This window comes from Podarcis gaigeae (genome assembly GCF_964106915.1).
Source record: "Podarcis gaigeae genome assembly, chromosome: 3".
NCBI lineage: Eukaryota > Metazoa > Chordata > Lepidosauria > Squamata > Lacertidae > Podarcis > Podarcis gaigeae.
This window is the reverse complement of record NC_139680.1, coordinates 63,818,753-63,838,022: the sequence shown is the minus strand read 5'-3', so window position 1 is coordinate 63,838,022 and position 19,270 is coordinate 63,818,753. Positions and strand designations below refer to the sequence as shown.

The following is a 19,270-nucleotide window of genomic DNA, read 5'->3' as shown; positions in this document are numbered from 1 at the left end:
CATCTACATCATTGGGCAGTGCTTGATGGGATGTATTCACACTTTGTGCTGTTGTCCGTTTGTGTCAATTAGTACTTCCCTGCCCACCATAAGTTCTAGAAACCTAAGATTGATTGTGGGCAAGTGTGTATGTCTGTGTTTTTCTGTGCACTTGTACTTTAAAAAAGAAAAAGGAAGACCTTTTTCAATCTACCAGATTTGCACAACACTTTCTCCTTTAGATGCCTCTCTGATTTTATTCTCTGGCTCAAGACCAAACTGATCTTGCAATTGGGGGGGGGGCATTGAAAAAGAAGAAGAAGAAGAAGAAGAAGAAGAAGAAGAAGAAGAAGAAGAAGAAGAAGAAGTCCCCAGTACTGATTTACTTTGGGGGCCTGGTGGTGATTCTGTGGAGGAGTCTCTGTTCTCAGGAACAAGTCCATTTGGACTAATGGTGACTTATACAGGATTTGATCCATATTTGATATTACTTCCTGTCTCTTTGATCTACTTTTCTGGTAGTTCTATTCTCTTTCACTAAAGTACACCTTACTTTTAAAACAAGAATTAACCAGATGTTTCATAAACAGTCTGTAAAAGCTAGAAAAAACTTTGTTTGACTTTCCAAATATGGAGTTAGGGTTTACAAATCCAGGCAAGAGATTTCATGGTGGCACATGCCATGTTTTACACAGCAGATGGCACTCTTAATGCCTGAAATAGGGAAGGAATCCACAGATAAACAATGTGTGTTGAAATCTCTGGTGCAGAATTAGCACAAAGTGGTTGCTGGTGTCTAGGTCACTTCATTTAGAAACATAATGTGGCAGTCATCTGCTCAGGAGTTCTCACTACATCTGCTTCTTTGAGTGATGGATTTATAATAAGAAAGGTGAAAATTTTAGAAAACCTTGTAGATGAAACAGCATTTTGAAGACATTGCTGAATAGTAACATTTTACACATGTGGTCATTAGCTTGTGAGAAAAGGAATTCTAGTGACAGTTAATGAAAGGAGTTATTTTCCCCTTTAAATTTAGGTTTAACTACACAACACCTTGTGTTTCTATTTCCTGAAGGAAAATGATTTTTACTCCAATGGATGGCTGCGTTGCTTTCCCCACAACAGGATACAGATAGGGTTGAATCCAGAATTGGTCATGCTTATGGCAGAGCAACTGGAATCAATTGGACTTTAGTTTTTGATTTCAATAGGTCTACTCTAAGTATGATTAAGTCCGGATCAACCTATAATATGTTTGTTTGTTTGTGTGTGTTTATAATGTGTACCCTCCCTGCTGACTGAATGAAAATCCCATGAATTCAGAGCTCTTTGTTTTTACACCATTGAGCTATATTGACTGACAAATTGTGTGTGTTCTCATTTCAGGCAACGGGCCCCACCATGATCGATGTAGTGTCTATAACCCAAGCAATTTGGTCGATGGAGTTTACTGCCTCCCAATAGGCCATTGGATTGAGGTTTCTGGCCATACTGATGAGATGAAACATACAACTGACTTCTATTTTAATATTGCTGGACATCAAGCTATTCACTACTCCAGGTAACAAAACAAAAAAAAACAAAAAGAGAGAGAGAGAGAGAGAGATTAGGTGTTATGAAAAACAGCATGGGAAGATGGTGATTTACTTCATGATCCTAAGCATGTCTACTCAGAAGCAAGTCATGCTGCGTTCAGTATGATTTATGTCCTGATAAGTATGATTAAGATTGAAGACTTTGCTGGGAAAACAAAATATTTCATATTATTTGCTGATGGGTGATCATATGCAAACATGTGGGTGCTCAGATACCCCAGTCACTTTTTCAAAAGTTTTGCTTGCAGTTGTGCTGACTAGAAACTCACATTTACACATTTGTTCCCCCACCCTCAAGGTGAATTTCTAGCTGCCCTGGATGATCAGAAGACTGCTTTTGCATGCTTTTATGGGGCACTTGATAAGTGGTGGTCTCCTTTACTGATACCACTTGGAAGATCAATTATTGGAATCAGCTAATGCGAAAAACTGCCAGTCAACTTAACTTACATAATTTTAGAAACATCTGACATTGTGTCAACTGACAATCTGATTATGACACGGGATGCTTATTTTTAACACCAGCTGCTATCGTCTTTATTTGAAGTAGCAAAGCATTGTCCTGTCTGCCCTCTAGAACTAAAATAGTTATTGTCCAGTAAACAAGATTCTCAATAGCATTCTACAACATCTGCAGATAGGTAGCTAATCTCCAATTTCAACATCTTGACTAATAGCGGTAATAACAGATGCCAGGTGTTGAATGGTGAAGAGAATAAACATGGAAAACAAAGAGATGAGATAAGGAATTCACAGTCAAACTGCGATGAGCAGAGCCAGAAGCTGGCAGCTGAGAATGAAGCCAGATGACTGGGCAGCAGTAGGTGTAAGACTGGTAGGCAGCTACAGTGCCAGGAGTGTGACACTTGGAGATAAGCAAGTTTGGTTCTTTTAAACAAAGCCACAGAACTGCCATACTGTACGTGCAGCTGGCTTTCCTTGTAAGGCTGAGGCTGGCCAACGTGAAGCAAATGGGATAGAGCTATGTGAGAGCACCAGATGCCAAGGTTGGCTCTTTAAGCATGCTTCCCCTATTCTTGAACTCCTTGGACGAAAGGTGGGGTATAAATGTAATTATAAATAAGTAATCTTAAAAAGAAACCTCATGTGTGAAAGGAAAACCACTGGGTGTATGCGCATTTGAAGATGTGATATATAAGGGGAAAGTTGTGATTTGCCCCAAAGGAGCCAGCCTTGGAAAGGCAGAACATTCAAACTGAGATGTATTACAATGTGACTTTTTGAAGTGATCTAGATTTTTCCAAATATGCTCTTTAAAAGTTGGGGTTTATACAGCAGTGGAGCAAGCTGATTGGGCGCCGTGTGTGCCCTGCGCCCAGGGGTGGGGCAACCTGCCTGGGGGGCGGGGCGAGCTGGGGCAGGATGCTCCGTGGGGCCTCCAAGGAGTCTGCCTGCCTCCTCCCACTCAGCTGCCCTACAGCTGGGGGGGGGGACCGTTTGGGGCAGCACGGTGCCTGTGGGCGCCCAAGCCACCTTGTCACTCGCAGGAGAGACGTGTGAAGCGGGTGCGCTGCAGGCCCCGAGGTGAGTGCCGCCCGGCATTTTGTCACCCCCCCAGTGGTAACACCCAGGCAAGCCCACCCCCACCACACCCCCTTCCTCCGCCCATCTCCTCTTATTCCTTACCCAATCCTACAGCCTTGATCCAGCTCTAAGGTAAAGGGACCCCTGACCATTAGGTCCAGTTGTGACCGACTCTGGGGTTGCAGCACTCATCTCGCTTTATTGGCCGGCGTACAGCTTCCGGGTCATGTGGCCAGCATGACTAAGCCGCTTCTGGCGAACCAGAGCAGCGCACGGAAACGCCGTTTACCTTCCCACCGGAGTGGTACCTATTTATCTACTTGCACTTTGACGTGCTTTCAAACTGCTAGGTTGGCAGGAGCAGGGACCCAGCAACAGGAGCTCACCCCGTCACAGGGAATTGAACCGCCGACCTACTGATTGGTAAGTCCTAGACTCTGTGGTTTAACCCACAGCGCTACCCGCGTCCAGCTCTATACATTAAAAAAATAATAGTGTTGAAAGTGACCGGCTGAGTATAACCGTGCAGATACATATCCATGCTGGCTATGTGCATGTAACATTTCTTCAGCACATAGTTTTCCCTTGCTGGATCAAGTGCAGTGTAATTGTAATATTGCTGTAATAATTGAAAATAAACTGGTCAGTATGATAGTTTGTAGTTTGCAACTCAGATTCAAGCTTTGGATAATGTCTGATCTTCCAGATCCCCACCACACTACAAATGTAGTCAGGTCCCAAGAACTGATGGCAACATCCCTCTAATGCTTGTTGCCTTGTCAGCACATAGACCCGCATTCAGGCCTAGCTGTCAACCATTTAGGCATGAATATGTGCAGTGTGGTACTGCAGTGCCTCAAATATAACATTTGGGAATGGATAATGAGCTTAACTCAAAATGCCACCTTGAAGTCAGGTATAAGTAGTTTTCAAGATTGCTTTATTACTTACCCTAAATGGAAGAGTCTTATACTCAAAATGCATTGGTTTTTTTTTTTATCTTTTCGCTAAGTATTTTATAAGAACAATTGCAGCAAGTATTGTGGTAGTGGCTATGTTAGCTTTGACTCTTTGCCTTGCTGTAACAAAATTAATTGTTTCATAAAGGCCATTAAAACTTCTAATCATCGTTAATAAAGGTAAAGTCAACAGTGAATTATTAAAATACCTCTGAAAAGAAAAATGCTTTGTCTGGAATATATATATATATATATATATATATATATATATATATGTATGTATATGAGAACTAAGTATGAAAGGGAAGCAAGAAATCCACTCAGCTGTTTAAAGAAAAATAACCTGTGTGCTAAGTGTCACCCTGGAGTGATTTTTTATTGCTAAATTATAGCATGAACTATGGTGGAGAAAGTGACGACTTTTAACTGGAATTCAGTGAGCTGTGCCATTTGAGTAGAAAGCTGAAAAGATGCCCTGTAGTTAAATAATTAATTAAGAACAGAGCTATGGCATCTATTGGGATTTCTACCTTTGGAACTAAATTCTGAGGCCCAATTCCCCTTCTCTTTCCCTAGAAGTTCAATAGCAACTGCATCAGTAACAAGGCTAAAAAATAATGAGCTACAGAGCCAAAGTCATTGATTGTATTGTAAGTTTTAAAGAGAATCTAGGTACAGGCTCTCATTTAAAACAGGGAAACAAGACTTGAGTTGCTTTTAATGCATGCTAATGGGTTTAACCTGTCCCTTTTGAAGTCAGTGGGAATTCTGCCATTGATTTCAGACCAAATAGCATTGGGCCTCAAATAGCTCAGGAAAGTTAAATATATTTAGTGCATCATTTATCATTTAAATATCCCACGTAAGTAACTGAGCAGCAAAAAAAGAAAAAAAGAGCAAAGCAATGTCAAGTAATGTCACCCTAAGTTTTCTGTTGTTATTACTGTGTAAGCTGTTGTCTTAAAAATACTCCAATTGGCAGCCTGATCCTATGGAAACTGAGCTAAGCACTATACTCACAAACAAGTGTATACAGGAGTGCAACTTTAATGCATATATATATATATATATATATATATATATATATATATATATGCCTCCCCCCCCCTCTCTCTCTCTCTATATATATATGTCTGTATCTAAAATACTGTATGAAATACAAATTGTCCTCCATCTCTCTGAACCCATCTGCCTTTCATGGTTCCAAGGCCTGAAAGCTTGGCTTGTTACAGTATTTTTGTTTCATCTAGATGTCTCGTTATGGGTAACAAATGTTCCCCTTCATCATCCCTATTGCTTCTACTGCACAGGATCTCAGATAAAGTCAGACATGCTTCCCAATCTTCACTGATTCCACTCATTAAATATTGTCTGGAGTTTGTTTAGGGCAAACAGACCTATAATAGTTTATTTTCCCTCACCCATGAATCCAGTCTGCAGACACTTCTCCAAGCCAGGGTAGGCAGCCAATCATGCTTCTCACGTTACACTTTCTCTTCCCAACAGTCTTCCAGTTACAGTGACTGTTCCTCCAACTTTACTCATTTGTTTCTGTTTATAGATAAAGCCTTTTAATCTTGGTTACTGGCTACAAAACTTCATAGGCCAAGCTCATCATCACTTATCCACACTTTGGACTTCTTTTGGCACCCCAGTGGGGTGCTTTGCAGCTGAGATTCTAGGTTAGCTGTGTCCCCTAATATACACATTTTTGTATGTTGTTTTCTCAGACATGCAAATTTTAATGCACACTCACCCCAATATATGTGTTTTTGTACACATCGCTTAGCTGGACAATTGTGTTGCAAAAGTCATTGAATTTTCGAAGGATGGCTATGTTTCAGAACATGTGAATTAGGTGGGTTCACCTTTAAGTGCAATCTGAATTTCTTCCCCCTCCCTAGCTGGCCCTGAGATTGCTGCAGTTACATGTGAATCCAGAGGCATATGCGTGTAGTGCCTGTACACCACTTGAGTATTCCTTGAGTGTATTTATTCTGAAACAAGTAAATAAATGTACTTTCTCCTTCCTCTCTGCTCTGGACAATACTTTAGCACCCCACAGGCCCAGTGAGAGCACAGGGACTCTTTCCCCCTGCCTCCTCATATATCATAAGAGAACATAAGTTCAAATCCTCATGGATTCCAGAATCCTACCGATGCAACCTTATTGTGTCTTTGGACTGTATATTGTTTCAGGCTTATCTACAACTTTCATATTTTAGCTCAGAAGCCTATATATGGTTTATCAGAAGAAAACTTGCACATTCCTCGCCTATAGCTTAGTTTTTATAACATTTCTTATTTTTAAAAGTAAACAAACATTACTGAATCATTTCAGTTTTTCCCCCCAAGAGACCTTTTGTTTCTGCAGAAAACAAAATTCCAAACAGTTGAATTGTGGCTGTGCTTGTAGAGAGAGTACTTAAGAGGCTCATTTGAAAAATCTCCCATTTCCCCACTTTAATGCTATGCAGCGGGAGATTTTATTGTGATACTCTGGGGGCTAGATGTACAGCTCCTATAACAGTTAAAAATGTTGTTCAAATCTCTGTGAACCACGATAAAAAAAAATGAGCTCTGTCAGTTTGCCAACCTGTTTGAAATATGGATTTCATTTCCTCTTTACTGGCTAAGCAACATTGAAGACTTGAAAATCAGAACGATGTGTCTCATTCCATATTCTCCCTCCCGCTCCCCACAACTTTTTACCAAGATTATAAATACCTGATAGATACAAAAGAGTAAAGGAATTGGACAGAACATGCATTTTTTCCATTAAAATTAATCCAAGGGAAGAGGTCATGTTGATAAAATGTGTTTCATCATTTTGAGAATGAAATTAACCCCTACCTATAAAAAGAGAAAGCAATTACACTTTGTTCAGACAACTGAGGTGGAAAGATAGGAATAAAGGTATTGTGGGGGAGACTATTAGCACCCCAAGTTTTCAAGATGCTAGGAAAATATTGCTTATTTTTACTGGTAACTTGCTACATAATGTTTAAAAAGGTAAAGGCAAAGGACCCCTGACAGTTATGTCCAGTTGCAGATGACTCTGGGGTTGTGGCGCTCATCTCACTTTACAGGCCAAGGGAGCTGGCGTTTGTCTGCGGACAGTTTTTCAAGGTCATGTGGCCATCATGACTAAGCTGCTTCTGGTTCAACGGAACACCGAAACCAGAGCAGTGCACGGAAACACCGTGATACCTATTTATCTACTTGCACTTTTGGGGGGGCGTGCTTTCGAACTGCTAGGTTGGCAGGAGCTGGGAACGAGCAACAGGAGCTCACCCCGTCACAGGGATTTGAACCGCTGACCTTCCAATCTGCAAACCCAAGAGGCTCAGTGGTTTAAACTACTCTGCAAATCAGTTCTTGATGTTGGGGATTTCCCCCCCTTTCTGTAACTGAAGCAAGCTGACTTATGCCGCACAATCTTCTACATATCAGAAGTAAGTCTCATTGAGCTCAGCGAGGCTTACTTCTAGGTAAGTGGGTATAGGATTGCACTTTAGTCTATATAAGGAATAAGGAACCTGTGGCCCTCCAGGTGTTTATAGACCACATCTCCCATCATTCCTGACAATTCGCCATGCTGGCTGTGGCTGAAGAAATTGGAGTCCAACAACATCTGGAGGACTACAAGTTCCCCATCCCTGAATGAACAATGACAGGATTCCATCAGTGAATTATCCTTTTATTATAATGAATGGACCAATTAACTACCCATTATCACTCATGCTGCTCCTTCTGGGATTTTCTAAACTCCCTTCCACGGGCTACCTGGCAATTGCTAAGGGTCTTGGCGGACAGCTTAATAATTTTTCTGCCTGTTGTAGCAAATATAATGCACTATTCACCTTGTAGGGCAGAAAACCAGACTCTTAAATTCAGCATGAATAGTTTCATAAGCAGGTGACATAACACTTATTATTCCATGGTTTCAAATATGTTGTATATCACTATATAATGTGGTGTTAAACAGTGATAAAAAGGTGCTGCCTCCTTTTAGTTGCCAAGTCTGTTCCCTTGTGAGGATCTCAGATAAGTAGACTAAATAACATCTAAGAAGAAAATTTGCCAGTGCTTAATTACTTTTCACCAGTGTGCCACAAATAATGGAAAAAGAGGGAAATGAGCATAGAAAATGTATTGTAGTCTATTTCATTTCTGCCATATAAAAGCCCTGGAGTAGAATTGTCTTAAAACGTACAGCTTCGGTAGCAAATAAGAAAGAAATTATAAATACAAAATTCTGCTCCTCCTAATTATACAATTTAGATGAAAAATGAGCTTCCCAAGTTGTTTCAGCAAAGTGAGCTCTCCAGGGTGCGAGCCTGGGGGTTTGTATGGCTGCTCAGATGACAGCACTCTCCCCTCGGCCCTGCTGGTGTGGTCCAAAGGAAAGCAGAGCAATACAATTGGCATCAGTTTGGCTGGAGGAGTTGCCAGAAGAAGACATGCGAGGCACCATCCAACTGTCTTAGGGACTCCATTCTGGATTTGTATAGGGTTTACTCCTTAGCATTTTCTTCTCCTGAAGATATCCCACAAGGCAGTGGGTAATTCCAAAGAGTAACAGAAAAAACAAAATAGGTATCTTAGTCTTAGCTGTCTTTATAGCTAATGAGTTACTACAGTTGTGTACAAAACGCTTGTGATGTAGTGGCACAGAAATATGAAGCTAAATGGCACCATACACAAAGGTAAAAGCTAGATTTTCTTTTCAATAAAAAGCTTGTATACAAATAAATAAAGAACAGGTGATAAGCAAATTGAGACTTTCCATTTTGAATAACATGCTGATTAGTATCTGAAGAAGTGTGCATGCACACGAAAGCTCATACCAAGAACTAACTTAGTTGGTCTTTAAGGTGCTACTGGAAGGAATTTTTTTTGTTTTGATGCTGATTAGTGAATAGTGAATCATGTGCCTTCCAGCCACCAGAATGGTTGCATCTCTTGTTGAAATCCATAAGTTTGCTGGGATCTAAGGCCTGGCCTTACCATTTCTTTATCTTGGTTTACTCCTCTTCTCTATGATTAGTCACTATCTTTTCCTATCCCATACCATATAAAATGAAGTACAGTGGCATAGCGTGGGTTGTCAGCACCCGGGGCAAGGCAAGTAATTTGAGCCCTCTAACCCGTGGATTTGCGCCCCTAACCCATGGATTTGCGCACCCTAACCCTAACCCCCAGATGTTGTGCCCGGTGCGGCCAGCCCCCCCTGCACCCTCCACGCTATGCCACTGATGAAGTATGCTTTTATCAAATGCAGACTTGATCACTTTGACCTTGCGTTTTCCTGCTTGCTCCCAAATCCTGCAAGTTTCTCTTTGCTCCTTGCCCCACTGCTGCCTACTTCTCCCTCTGACCTGCCTGGACTGCCCTTTGGAATTTGGACCTGATTTTATCTCACCTCTTTCAATTTCGCCTTTGAACAAATGTGCCAGACCACTCTTCTTTCCCTTCAGAGAGCTCAACATCAAGGGGCAGAGCACTATGTACCAGTGAGCAGCAGAAGCTCAGAAAGGAAAATGAGAATCTAAAAAAGAGTGCATGGATCAGGAATCCAAAATTAGTCACTGCTCCCTGATGCGCCCATTGTGCATAAGCTATGTTCAAATGTAACATAGCCAAATCCTATGCAGTGTTAGTGTGCCCATTCAAATCAATGGACTCAGGCATACCTGATGCTGCATATGATCAGACTGGTAAAGTTCACCCTTTGGACATGTGCCAGACCCTCTGGAAGAACATCTGCCATGTAGAGTGTGAAGCGGCTTTCAAGAGATTGAGTCAGCACATGACTGGTCAAGTAGAGTGAACTGTTTCTTTTGACAACTTAGCAGAGTTTAAGTAGGACTTCATTGCTGTGCTTTTGAAAAGAATGCATTGGCTTTCATCTAATCAAAATCAGCAGTATAAACAACTTTAATGGCTGGTGAGTGACTTTATTACCAATTCCTTCTGCAAAGTAGCTTAATTCTGGCAAGCGTTTAGCTTTTAACCATAGGTGATGGCCACATAGTGCCTCATTATAGATGCAAGCAAGTTAAATGCATCACTTAAAGTCTGCTTACATGGGGCTGCTTTTTACAAGACTTCTGGTCAGGGATGGGTTGCTCATGAGACTAGAAGCAAGTTTTATGAGGCTGCTGACTTTTTAGTGCTTCAGAGTGGCAGTGTGCAGTGCAGAATAGTGTCAAAACAGCAAAGATCTTTTATAGCTCTAGGCTCACAACATCTCTGTGGGTGAGAAGATGATTCACGTGTGTATTGATTAAATGAAAAGAATGTGTGGCTTCAGCTATATCTAGAGTGAATTGTCAAATTTAATTAAGAATCTACAAAGGTGGGAAGGGAGTCATCCAAGCATTTGGTGCTTTGGCATCTTTAAACTAATTAAAATCTTCTGACAGAAGAAACACTCTGTAAAAGTGACTTCCCCGGATCCTATGTTTCCTCTGCTCTTTTTGGCTCAATCTTCAAATTGCCACAGACTTCCAAAACCTGGCCTATTCCTTAGTCTTGAGGGGAAGAGATATCCTCCTCCATACTGGGTTTTCATCAACCTCCCCACACAAAATACACAAAAACCCAAGATTAGCGAAAAATCTAGAAAAAATGAGTCTAGATTCATGCTGAAGAATTTGCTGTCAAGTCCTTACATGAGAATGCCAGGTCAGTGGAAATCCTTGTAAGATAGTTGTTGGTTTTTTGTATATAATTTTATTAAGTTTTCTGTTATACAATTTAAAATACTCATGTTACATTCTTAAGATATCAGTGATTTCCCTTCTCTCTCCATGGTTCATTTTACATATCATAAATCCCTGCATATTTTACAAAAACTATACCATTCAGTATTCCATTGTTACATCCATCAAAATTCGTTTACACTGTTGAATTTATCAATGCTGCTAGAGTTTTCAGCTGTACACAATTATTTCCCATGTATTCAGTAAACGTTTTCCAATCTTCTTTAAATGTATGTTCTTCTTGTTCTCTTATTCTATATGTTAAGTCTGCAAGTTGTGCATATAGTGGTACCTTGGGTTACAGACGCTTCAGATTACAGACACTTCAGGTTACAGACTCCACTAACCTGGAAGTAGTACCTCGGGTTAAGAACTTTGCTTCAGGATGAGAACAGAAAACGCACAGCGGCAGCGGGAGGCCCCATTAGCTAAAGTAGTACCTCAGGTTATGAACAGTTTCAGGTTAAGAACGGACCTCCAGAACGAATTAAGTACTTAACCCGAGGTACCACTGTATTCTGTCAACTTAAGTTGCCATTCTTCTTTTGTTGGGACCTCGCTCGTTTTCAGTTTTTGGGCTAACAAAACACGGCCCGCAGTAATAGCATACATAAATAACCTTTTTTTGACACCTGGGAATTTCAGTCTGAATTATCCCCAACAGAAAGGATTCTGGTTTTGTGGGGGAAGTACTTTCAAGTACTTTTTTTCAATTCATTATGGATCATTTCCCAATACTCTTTTACCCTTTTACAAGTCCACCACATATGAAAGAATGTTCCCTCCACCTCTTTGTGTCACCTTGTAAAATAGTCTTCATGGGCATTCAGGATCAAATGGCTACTTACCCTTCTATCTCCTAGGGGTATCACTGGCTTTGGGGCAGGCTTCTTTGACCATTTTCAATCAATATAAGAGGAGGCATGAGTCACAGTGGGTAGATAATATTCTCAGCTGCACTTCAGGTCCAGACAGTTTTACCATCCTTTACCCTCTGTTAGCCTGACTTGCTCTGATATGCATGATTCGTTTTTGTAGGCCTCTTGTCCTGTCCACATTTGACAGAACTGACTTCTGTATTATACAGAGGTGGAAAAGAACACCAACTATTTGTGCTTCTTTGCCCCACACACTTTCTCACGTCCCCTATTATATGGAAAGTGGGACTTGAAGATCTCATTCACTGTGAGAGCTCTAAGCTCCAGTAGTTATTTGGGGCTTGTGAATCTTATCAGAGGATAAATCCCTAAGTCCCACTGCTCATGTTATACTGCAAGGAGGGAAATTAGAAGTGTGAGTCATTCACAGTTTGTTTTTCTTTTCCTCGTCTCTATAATGGATATACTGCTCCTTAGTGTTCTGATTCTAACTCAAGGATAAGCTTTGCATTGCCCTGTTACTTTGTGGACTATAGAAAATGATAGTTGCTACTCAAACAGCTTCTCAAGAACACATAAGAGAAAGCCAAGTTGTCGGGAGTCATTGTGACACTGTAGACTTGAGATGACCAAATGGACTATAGCTAGGATCTGAGCTTAATTTTAAATGTCTGGTGCATGGAACTTGTTCCCACATCAGTTTTTGGATTTCACATGAGGCTCAGGGACCAGGAACAGATGCCATGAGGGTGAAAATGCCTTTATTTCTTCTGCTTGATTTGGGATCTACACTTCTAGAAACAAGAAAATAATGAACAAGGATTATACATTATATGAATGTTGGTTTTCCATGGCCCTCTGGTTTAAATATACAATTAATCCTCCATCAACAGGTGTGGTCAAATACACCCCAACAGCACTGAAAAAATAAAACTTTGTGTCACTCTTTCACAACTCCATGTTCCAGGTAGGTCTCAGCCATGCTGAGGTGAAAATTGCCATGAGGCACACATACACCAATGTTTTTACTATTATGGCATTTGAGGTCAACTCTACCACATTCCTCACCAGTACTGAGGGGGGAAATGAACATATGGCACCCCATAGGTTTATAAAATGCCTTTACAAACCTGAATTGTTTAAACATTTTTTTCCAAAATTAGAACGTTCCTTGTGAACCTCCCCATCCATTAATTTGCACAAAACCTACTAATTCAGCTTTTGGTGGGGGAGGTCACTGAGACCCCAGTCAAATCTACAAATGTTTGTAAGTAGCCTGCACCCTCACTTCACCAGGTTGCCAGACTTAATGCCAACTTTCAATCAAAGAAGTTTTGAAAACACTTTTTGTGATTAAAAAACCCTGAGGTCAGTTAGACCCCCCCACACACATACCATTTGTGTAGCGTTTTGTACATTATAGAGATCATACTGTAGTGGTTAGAGTGTTGGACTAGGATCTGGGAGATCAGGGATCAAATCCCCACTCAGCCATGAAGCTCTCTAGATGACCATGGGGCAGTCATTGTCTCTCAGCCTAACCTACTTCACAGGGTTGCTGAGACAATAAGAAGAAGAAGAAGAGTTTGGATTTGATACCCCGCCTTTCACTCTCCTTCAGGAGTCTCAAAGCGGCTAACAAATTCCTTTCCCTTCCTCCCGCACAACAAACACTCTGTGAGGTGAGTGAGGCTGAGAGACTTCAGAGAAGCGTGACTAGTCCAAGATCACCCAGCAGCTGCATGTGGAGGAGCAGGGAAGCAAACCCGGTTCACCAGATTAGGAGTCCACCACTCTTAACCACTACACCACACTGGGAGGGGGAGCCAGAACAGCCTGATTTTGGAGGAATCTAGCCAGAACAGATATTTCTTCTTGGTACACAAATGTAGGGAATCAGCCCTTTAAAAATGACCATATAAACTAAGAACCATGAGACAAACTGGTTAGGTCAATTTTCTTTCTATCTGATAAGATTTTATTGTTTACGTTAATAATGCAGAACATAACCAATTTCACCCTACCCCCGTCTATAAATGGCTGTGGATAATACAGTAAAACAGGGAGATGTGCACAGTTTTACAAACTAAAGTTAACTGAAAATGAAGCTCATCTCCTTGGAATATAAGGGTTAACCATATCAATGGTGTTTATATATATATATATATATATATATGTTTTGGTGTCCTCGGGTGTCTTCCCGTGTAAAAGTTGGGGTGTCTAGGCGACGTTTCGACGAGGTCTCACTCGTCATCTTCAGGCTGGTGCTTTCGGCTTCTTGTTACTGGAACAGAGCGGGATCTCAATGTTTGAGTTCCTATAAATACTGTAGAGGGGGTGTGGTGTCTAGCCTCCAATGTTCTGGGCAGAGAGGAAGTTCCCAGGCTAGTGTGCCTTTTCTTCTTTTGTTCCTTAATTACTTGAGAGATACCTTGAGTGATTTCTTGAGTGATATCCTGAGTACCACTTAGGTGGGTCATTAGGTGTGGATTAGTTGCTAAAGTCTTTGTGTCTTGACCTCTTGAACTTTGTGAAGAGTTTTCCTGAGAAGATGGCTGTATTGCACTTAGTTGTGCTTTGGCTTGGCTTCGTGTATAGGGGCGAGCTGTGGTTTTGTGGCTTGTGTCAGCCAGATCTGTGTAGGGATTGCAGGGGGGTGTAGCATCCGGAGGTGCCACCATGGATTGGCTACTGGATGGTGTCAGTAATTCATCTGTGGAGAGGGTCTGGGTTTGGGTCTGGTGTGGTTGATTGGTGTTGGCGTTCTGTGTGCCTCTGGATCTGGTGTCAGTTTTTGTGGGGAGGGCTAATTTCCAGATGTCTGGCAAGCGGGATGTGTCGTCACGCTTGTTCATGTTGTGAGGGTGTTTCTCTATCTCGATGGCTTCCATGATTATTCTCTTGTGGTGATGTTCCGTGTTAAAGAGCAATTTGGAATCTGCAAAATTAATTTCGTGTCCTGTTTCTTTCATGTGTTGGAAAAGAGAGGAAGTTTTTTCTTCTTTTTTGACGGCATTCTTGTGTTCTGCGATACGTGCATTTATTCGTCTGTTTGTTTGTCCAATGTACGTGGCTGGGCAGACTTTGCAGGGTATTTCATAGATCCCTTGGTTTTCCAACTGGATTTTATCCTTGGGAAACCAGTTGGAAAACCAAGGGATCTATGAAATACCCTGCAAAGTCTGCCCAGCCACGTACATTGGACAAACAAACAGACGAATAAATGCACGTATCGCAGAACACAAGAATGCCGTCAAAAAAGAAGAAAAAACTTCCTCTCTTTTCCAACACATGAAAGAAACAGGACACGAAATTAATTTTGCAGATTCCAAATTGCTCTTTAACACGGAACATCACCACAAGAGAATAATCATGGAAGCCATCGAGATAGAGAAACACCCTCACAACATGAACAAGCGTGACGACACATCCCGCTTGCCAGACATCTGGAAATTAGCCCTCCCCACAAAAACTGACACCAGATCCAGAGGCACACAGAACGCCAACACCAATCAACCACACCAGACCCAAACCCAGACCCTCTCCACAGATGAATTACTGACACCATCCAGTAGCCAATCCATGGTGGCACCTCCGGATGCTACACCCCCCTGCAATCCCTACACAGATCTGGCTGACACAAGCCACAAAACCACAGCTCGCCCCTATACACGAAGCCAAGCCAAAGCACAACTAAGTGCAATACAGCCATCTTCTCAGGAAAACTCTTCACAAAGTTCAAGAGGTCAAGACACAAAGACTTTAGCAACTAATCCACACCTAATGACCCACCTAAGTGGTACTCAGGATATCACTCAAGAAATCACTCAAGGTATCTCTCAAGTAATTAAGGAACAAAAGAAGAAAAGGCACACTAGCCTGGGAACTTCCTCTCTGCCCAGAACATTGGAGGCTAGACACCACACCCCCTCTACAGTATTTATAGGAACTCAAACATTGAGATCCCGCTCTGTTCCAGTAACAAGAAGCCGAAAGCACCAGCCTGAAGATGACGAGTGAGACCTCGTCGAAACGTCGCCTAGACACCCCAACTTTTACACGGGAAGACACCCGAGGACACCAAAACCTGCATTCCTGTACCCGTGAAAATCTACGAAAGCATATATATATATATATATATATATATATATATATATATATATATATTATATATATATAATATATATTATATAATATAATATATATTATATATATATTATATTATATTATATTATATTTGTTATAATTTCTATTGTATCAAAAGTCTGGAATGTATTACTGAAATCTATGGTCCCTCTTTGTCTCTACTTCAATATTTGCCATCTGTTTTATGTGATGGTTTTCTTCTATGCTTGATTTTACATTTCAATATAAAACAAACAAACAAATAGGGGGAGAATTGTTTATGCCACTTTGAGCTCTTTGGGAGGAAAAGTGTGATGCAATGTAAAAATAAGTAAATAATTTAGTGAGGTATTGTTGACCCCAATGATTTATATGTAAAAGGAAGGTCTTACTGAAGGCCTTCCACCTATGTGATTGATTTATTACTTGAGCTACACTTGTCCTGATACTGGGTTGGTACAATCAGTATTTCAACTGAGCACAGTCTGTTTTGCTATTAATAGAGGCTTTACCTTATAGAGGGAGGATATTCAGTATTTAATACGTTTGTTACTACTATGCGGAAGCAGAGCCCACACATTCTAGAGAGATAAATTTAATGGAGGAATTAAACTTCTCTCATTAAAGCACAGTCAAATGAACCAACTCTTTAAGGCAGATTTTGTAAAAACAGAATGGTAAAAATTGCTATTATAACTTATGCTGGCAGTCCTCATGACAGCTTCCTTGTTTAACAAGTATGTCATATTGTAGTGCTCACATCAATTATCCATATAAAAGGCTTTTCTGCTGCAAATGTAGAAAGACTTTCTTTGAGAGTTTCTAAAGCTGTTAGCTCTTGATGTCAAGAACACTGTTTTCCTTCTGAATGAATGGCTGCTAGAATACTGTTAGTGTTAATGGAGCACAAATGATAATCAACAGGACACTGTATCCTGCTTTATAATATCCAAACTAATTCTATTGCAGACTCACAAGCCAATCCTAACTGTAAAAAGCTGGGGTCAATTCCACTGTCATAAGGCATGCTGGTGTAAGTTACCCCATTCCAAACTCTGTGCAGGCAGAATGTGACTTACCACACCGGTGAGATGTCTGTGGAGAGCAACGGCTTCCTTTTCCCCACCAGCACTGTCTCGATTTGCGTGTCTACCTGCCTGAATGTGTGTATGAGTCTGCCAGCCTGAGTGAATGTCTGAGCATGTAATGAGCATGTAGTGTGGAAGTGTCAGGCAGCAGAGAAACAACTCGCACACGGCAGGTTGCCGAGAATGGATAAGACAAAGAAAAGTTCTTACCACCTGCTTTTTTATTCAATATTTACAGAGAGAGGCTTGGGATGCAGCCTCTTAGAATAATGGTGTTGTCCCGAGTGACTCTCTGCCCCCTTTTTCTCCCACTTCCTCATTCGTCATCATCTCCCCTACAGGTGGCACTGAGGGCCTTTTGCTGCTGAGCCCTTTGCTCTCCTACTTTCAAGGCTTGCCAGGTTCTGGGAGAGGGGTGGGGGTCTGGAATGCTTTCTAAAGACACTGTGTCTGTCAGCTGTTGCCCTCCTGGTGCTTCCTCCTCTCCCTCCTCCTCTCCCATTATTTCCCAGCTTTTCTGCTCATCTGCCTCTGAGCTGTGACCTCCCTCAAACCCCTGTTGTAATTCTGAACTGTCTTCTTCTCTGGGAGGGTCAGGCTGAGGAGGCAGTCTCTGCCATTCCTTCTCTGCCCAGCAAGTGACTGTGTGGGCCATGTACACTTCATCTATTCATACTTTGGCTGGCTGTCAGTGCAGATCTTGAGCCAAAAGTGGTTAGCTACCCCAGCTGTACAGGCGGCATAGGTGTCCTGCTATTGCAGCCATAAACCCATCATGTCCTTCCTATGTATTTTTATCATGTTACCGGTTTATAGAAAGTCTTTTTCTTTTTTTTTACAGAATTTTGCCAAATATATGGTTAGGAAGTTGCCCTCGTCAAGTGGAGCATGTGACCGTAAAGCTAAAACGAGAGTTGGGCATTACAGCTGTAATGAATTTCCAGACTGAATGGGACGTTGTTCAGAATTCCTGGGGATGTAATCGCTATCCTGAACCTATGAGTCCAGAAGTTCTCATGAAGCTGTATAAAGAAGAAGGCCTTGCTTACGTCTGGATGCCAACACCAGACATGAGTACTGAAGGTAATATTCACATTCTGCCATGAGTTAGAATAATTTGAAGAAGAAGAAAGACATTTGGGAAAAGATATGCATTGTGTGAAAGGTTAGCATCAACTTTCACATGACTTCACAAATTACTTGCTGTTATCTTCCAGGCAATTTGCTGCCATGGCACACCATATGCCCAGAGATAGAGATCAGAGTGTTCTATGGATTTAGCAAGCAGCTCTCATATATAAAAACTTGTTTAAATTGTGCTTTCTCTTAACTGCATTGAGCAATCTTGAAATACGCTTAATACGCTTGATGTTCAACAGTACCTGAAAGAAAGCTCTGTCCTTATTACTGAGATTAATAATATGATGATGATAATGAAGATAAGCAATCATATATACTCAATAAATTAAAAGTTGCTTTTATCAGTAGTACTCAAAATATACAGGGATTTATTTCATAATCTGAAGTTTTCCCACATATATAAACAAGTACACCATCACAATTGATCTCAAAGGTAGCACATACTTTCCCCCATCTAGGGATGTGGAAGGGGAAAGTATTCATTTCACATTTAATGCAAATCTATCTAATATGAAGCAAAACAGAGCCACCCTTCAAAATTTATACTTCTCTGAATTTTGCAATAAGGTTTTCCAGCCAAGTAATGTGTACAAGAATGTATATATTAGAGTAATATATCAGTGGAAAATAATATTCCAAAAATGCATTATATTAGGCGAAATTGCTTTGCAAAAATGCATGCAAAAATGTGTATATTAGGAGAAAGTCACACTACAATGCTGGTGAGTTTTCAGGATGATTACTTTTTTTAAAAAAAGGTTTGCAAGTTGATGCAGGAATGTGGAAACCTGAACTTAAAATTAGAAAAATAAGTACCAAAGAAACTGAAACGGAAATATTCACCCATCCCTCCACACATCAAATATTACCCTTTGCCCCAGGAACTAGATGTGCCAAAAAAGTCAAAGAATCACATTTGATACTGGTCACTCATAGTGACTTTAATGCATCGGAAGTATCTGCTCCCCACAAAAGTTCATGTCACAAAAATATTTTGCTTCTGATGCAACACACTAGATCGCTACCCCTCATGAATTTCAAATTACTTTGTGATGAAGACAATTACACTTTTGTTTTTAATGTTCCAGGAATAGCTTCTAGGCAAAATCAATATACTTCCATAATGGTCTTCATGTTTGTGTTGTTCCAAGTCACAGTGCTTGAACATTTTTCAATTTATTTACTACCTAT

At 40.9% G+C, this 19,270-nt stretch overlaps 1 protein-coding gene across 2 annotated transcripts in view; it reads left to right on the top strand.

Annotated features, from left to right (window-relative positions):
• Window positions 1-19,270, top strand: part of EPM2A (EPM2A glucan phosphatase, laforin) — a 33,766-nt gene that overhangs the window by 10,074 nt on the left and 4,422 nt on the right. For both annotated transcript variants that reach the window (XM_083731702.1, XM_083731703.1), the window contains exons 2-3: window positions 1,369-1,543; window positions 17,781-18,022. In XM_083731702.1, the coding sequence (XP_083587828.1) occupies window positions 1,369-1,543; window positions 17,781-18,022 (417 nt within the window). The remainder of the gene's footprint in view (window positions 1-1,368; window positions 1,544-17,780; window positions 18,023-19,270) is intronic.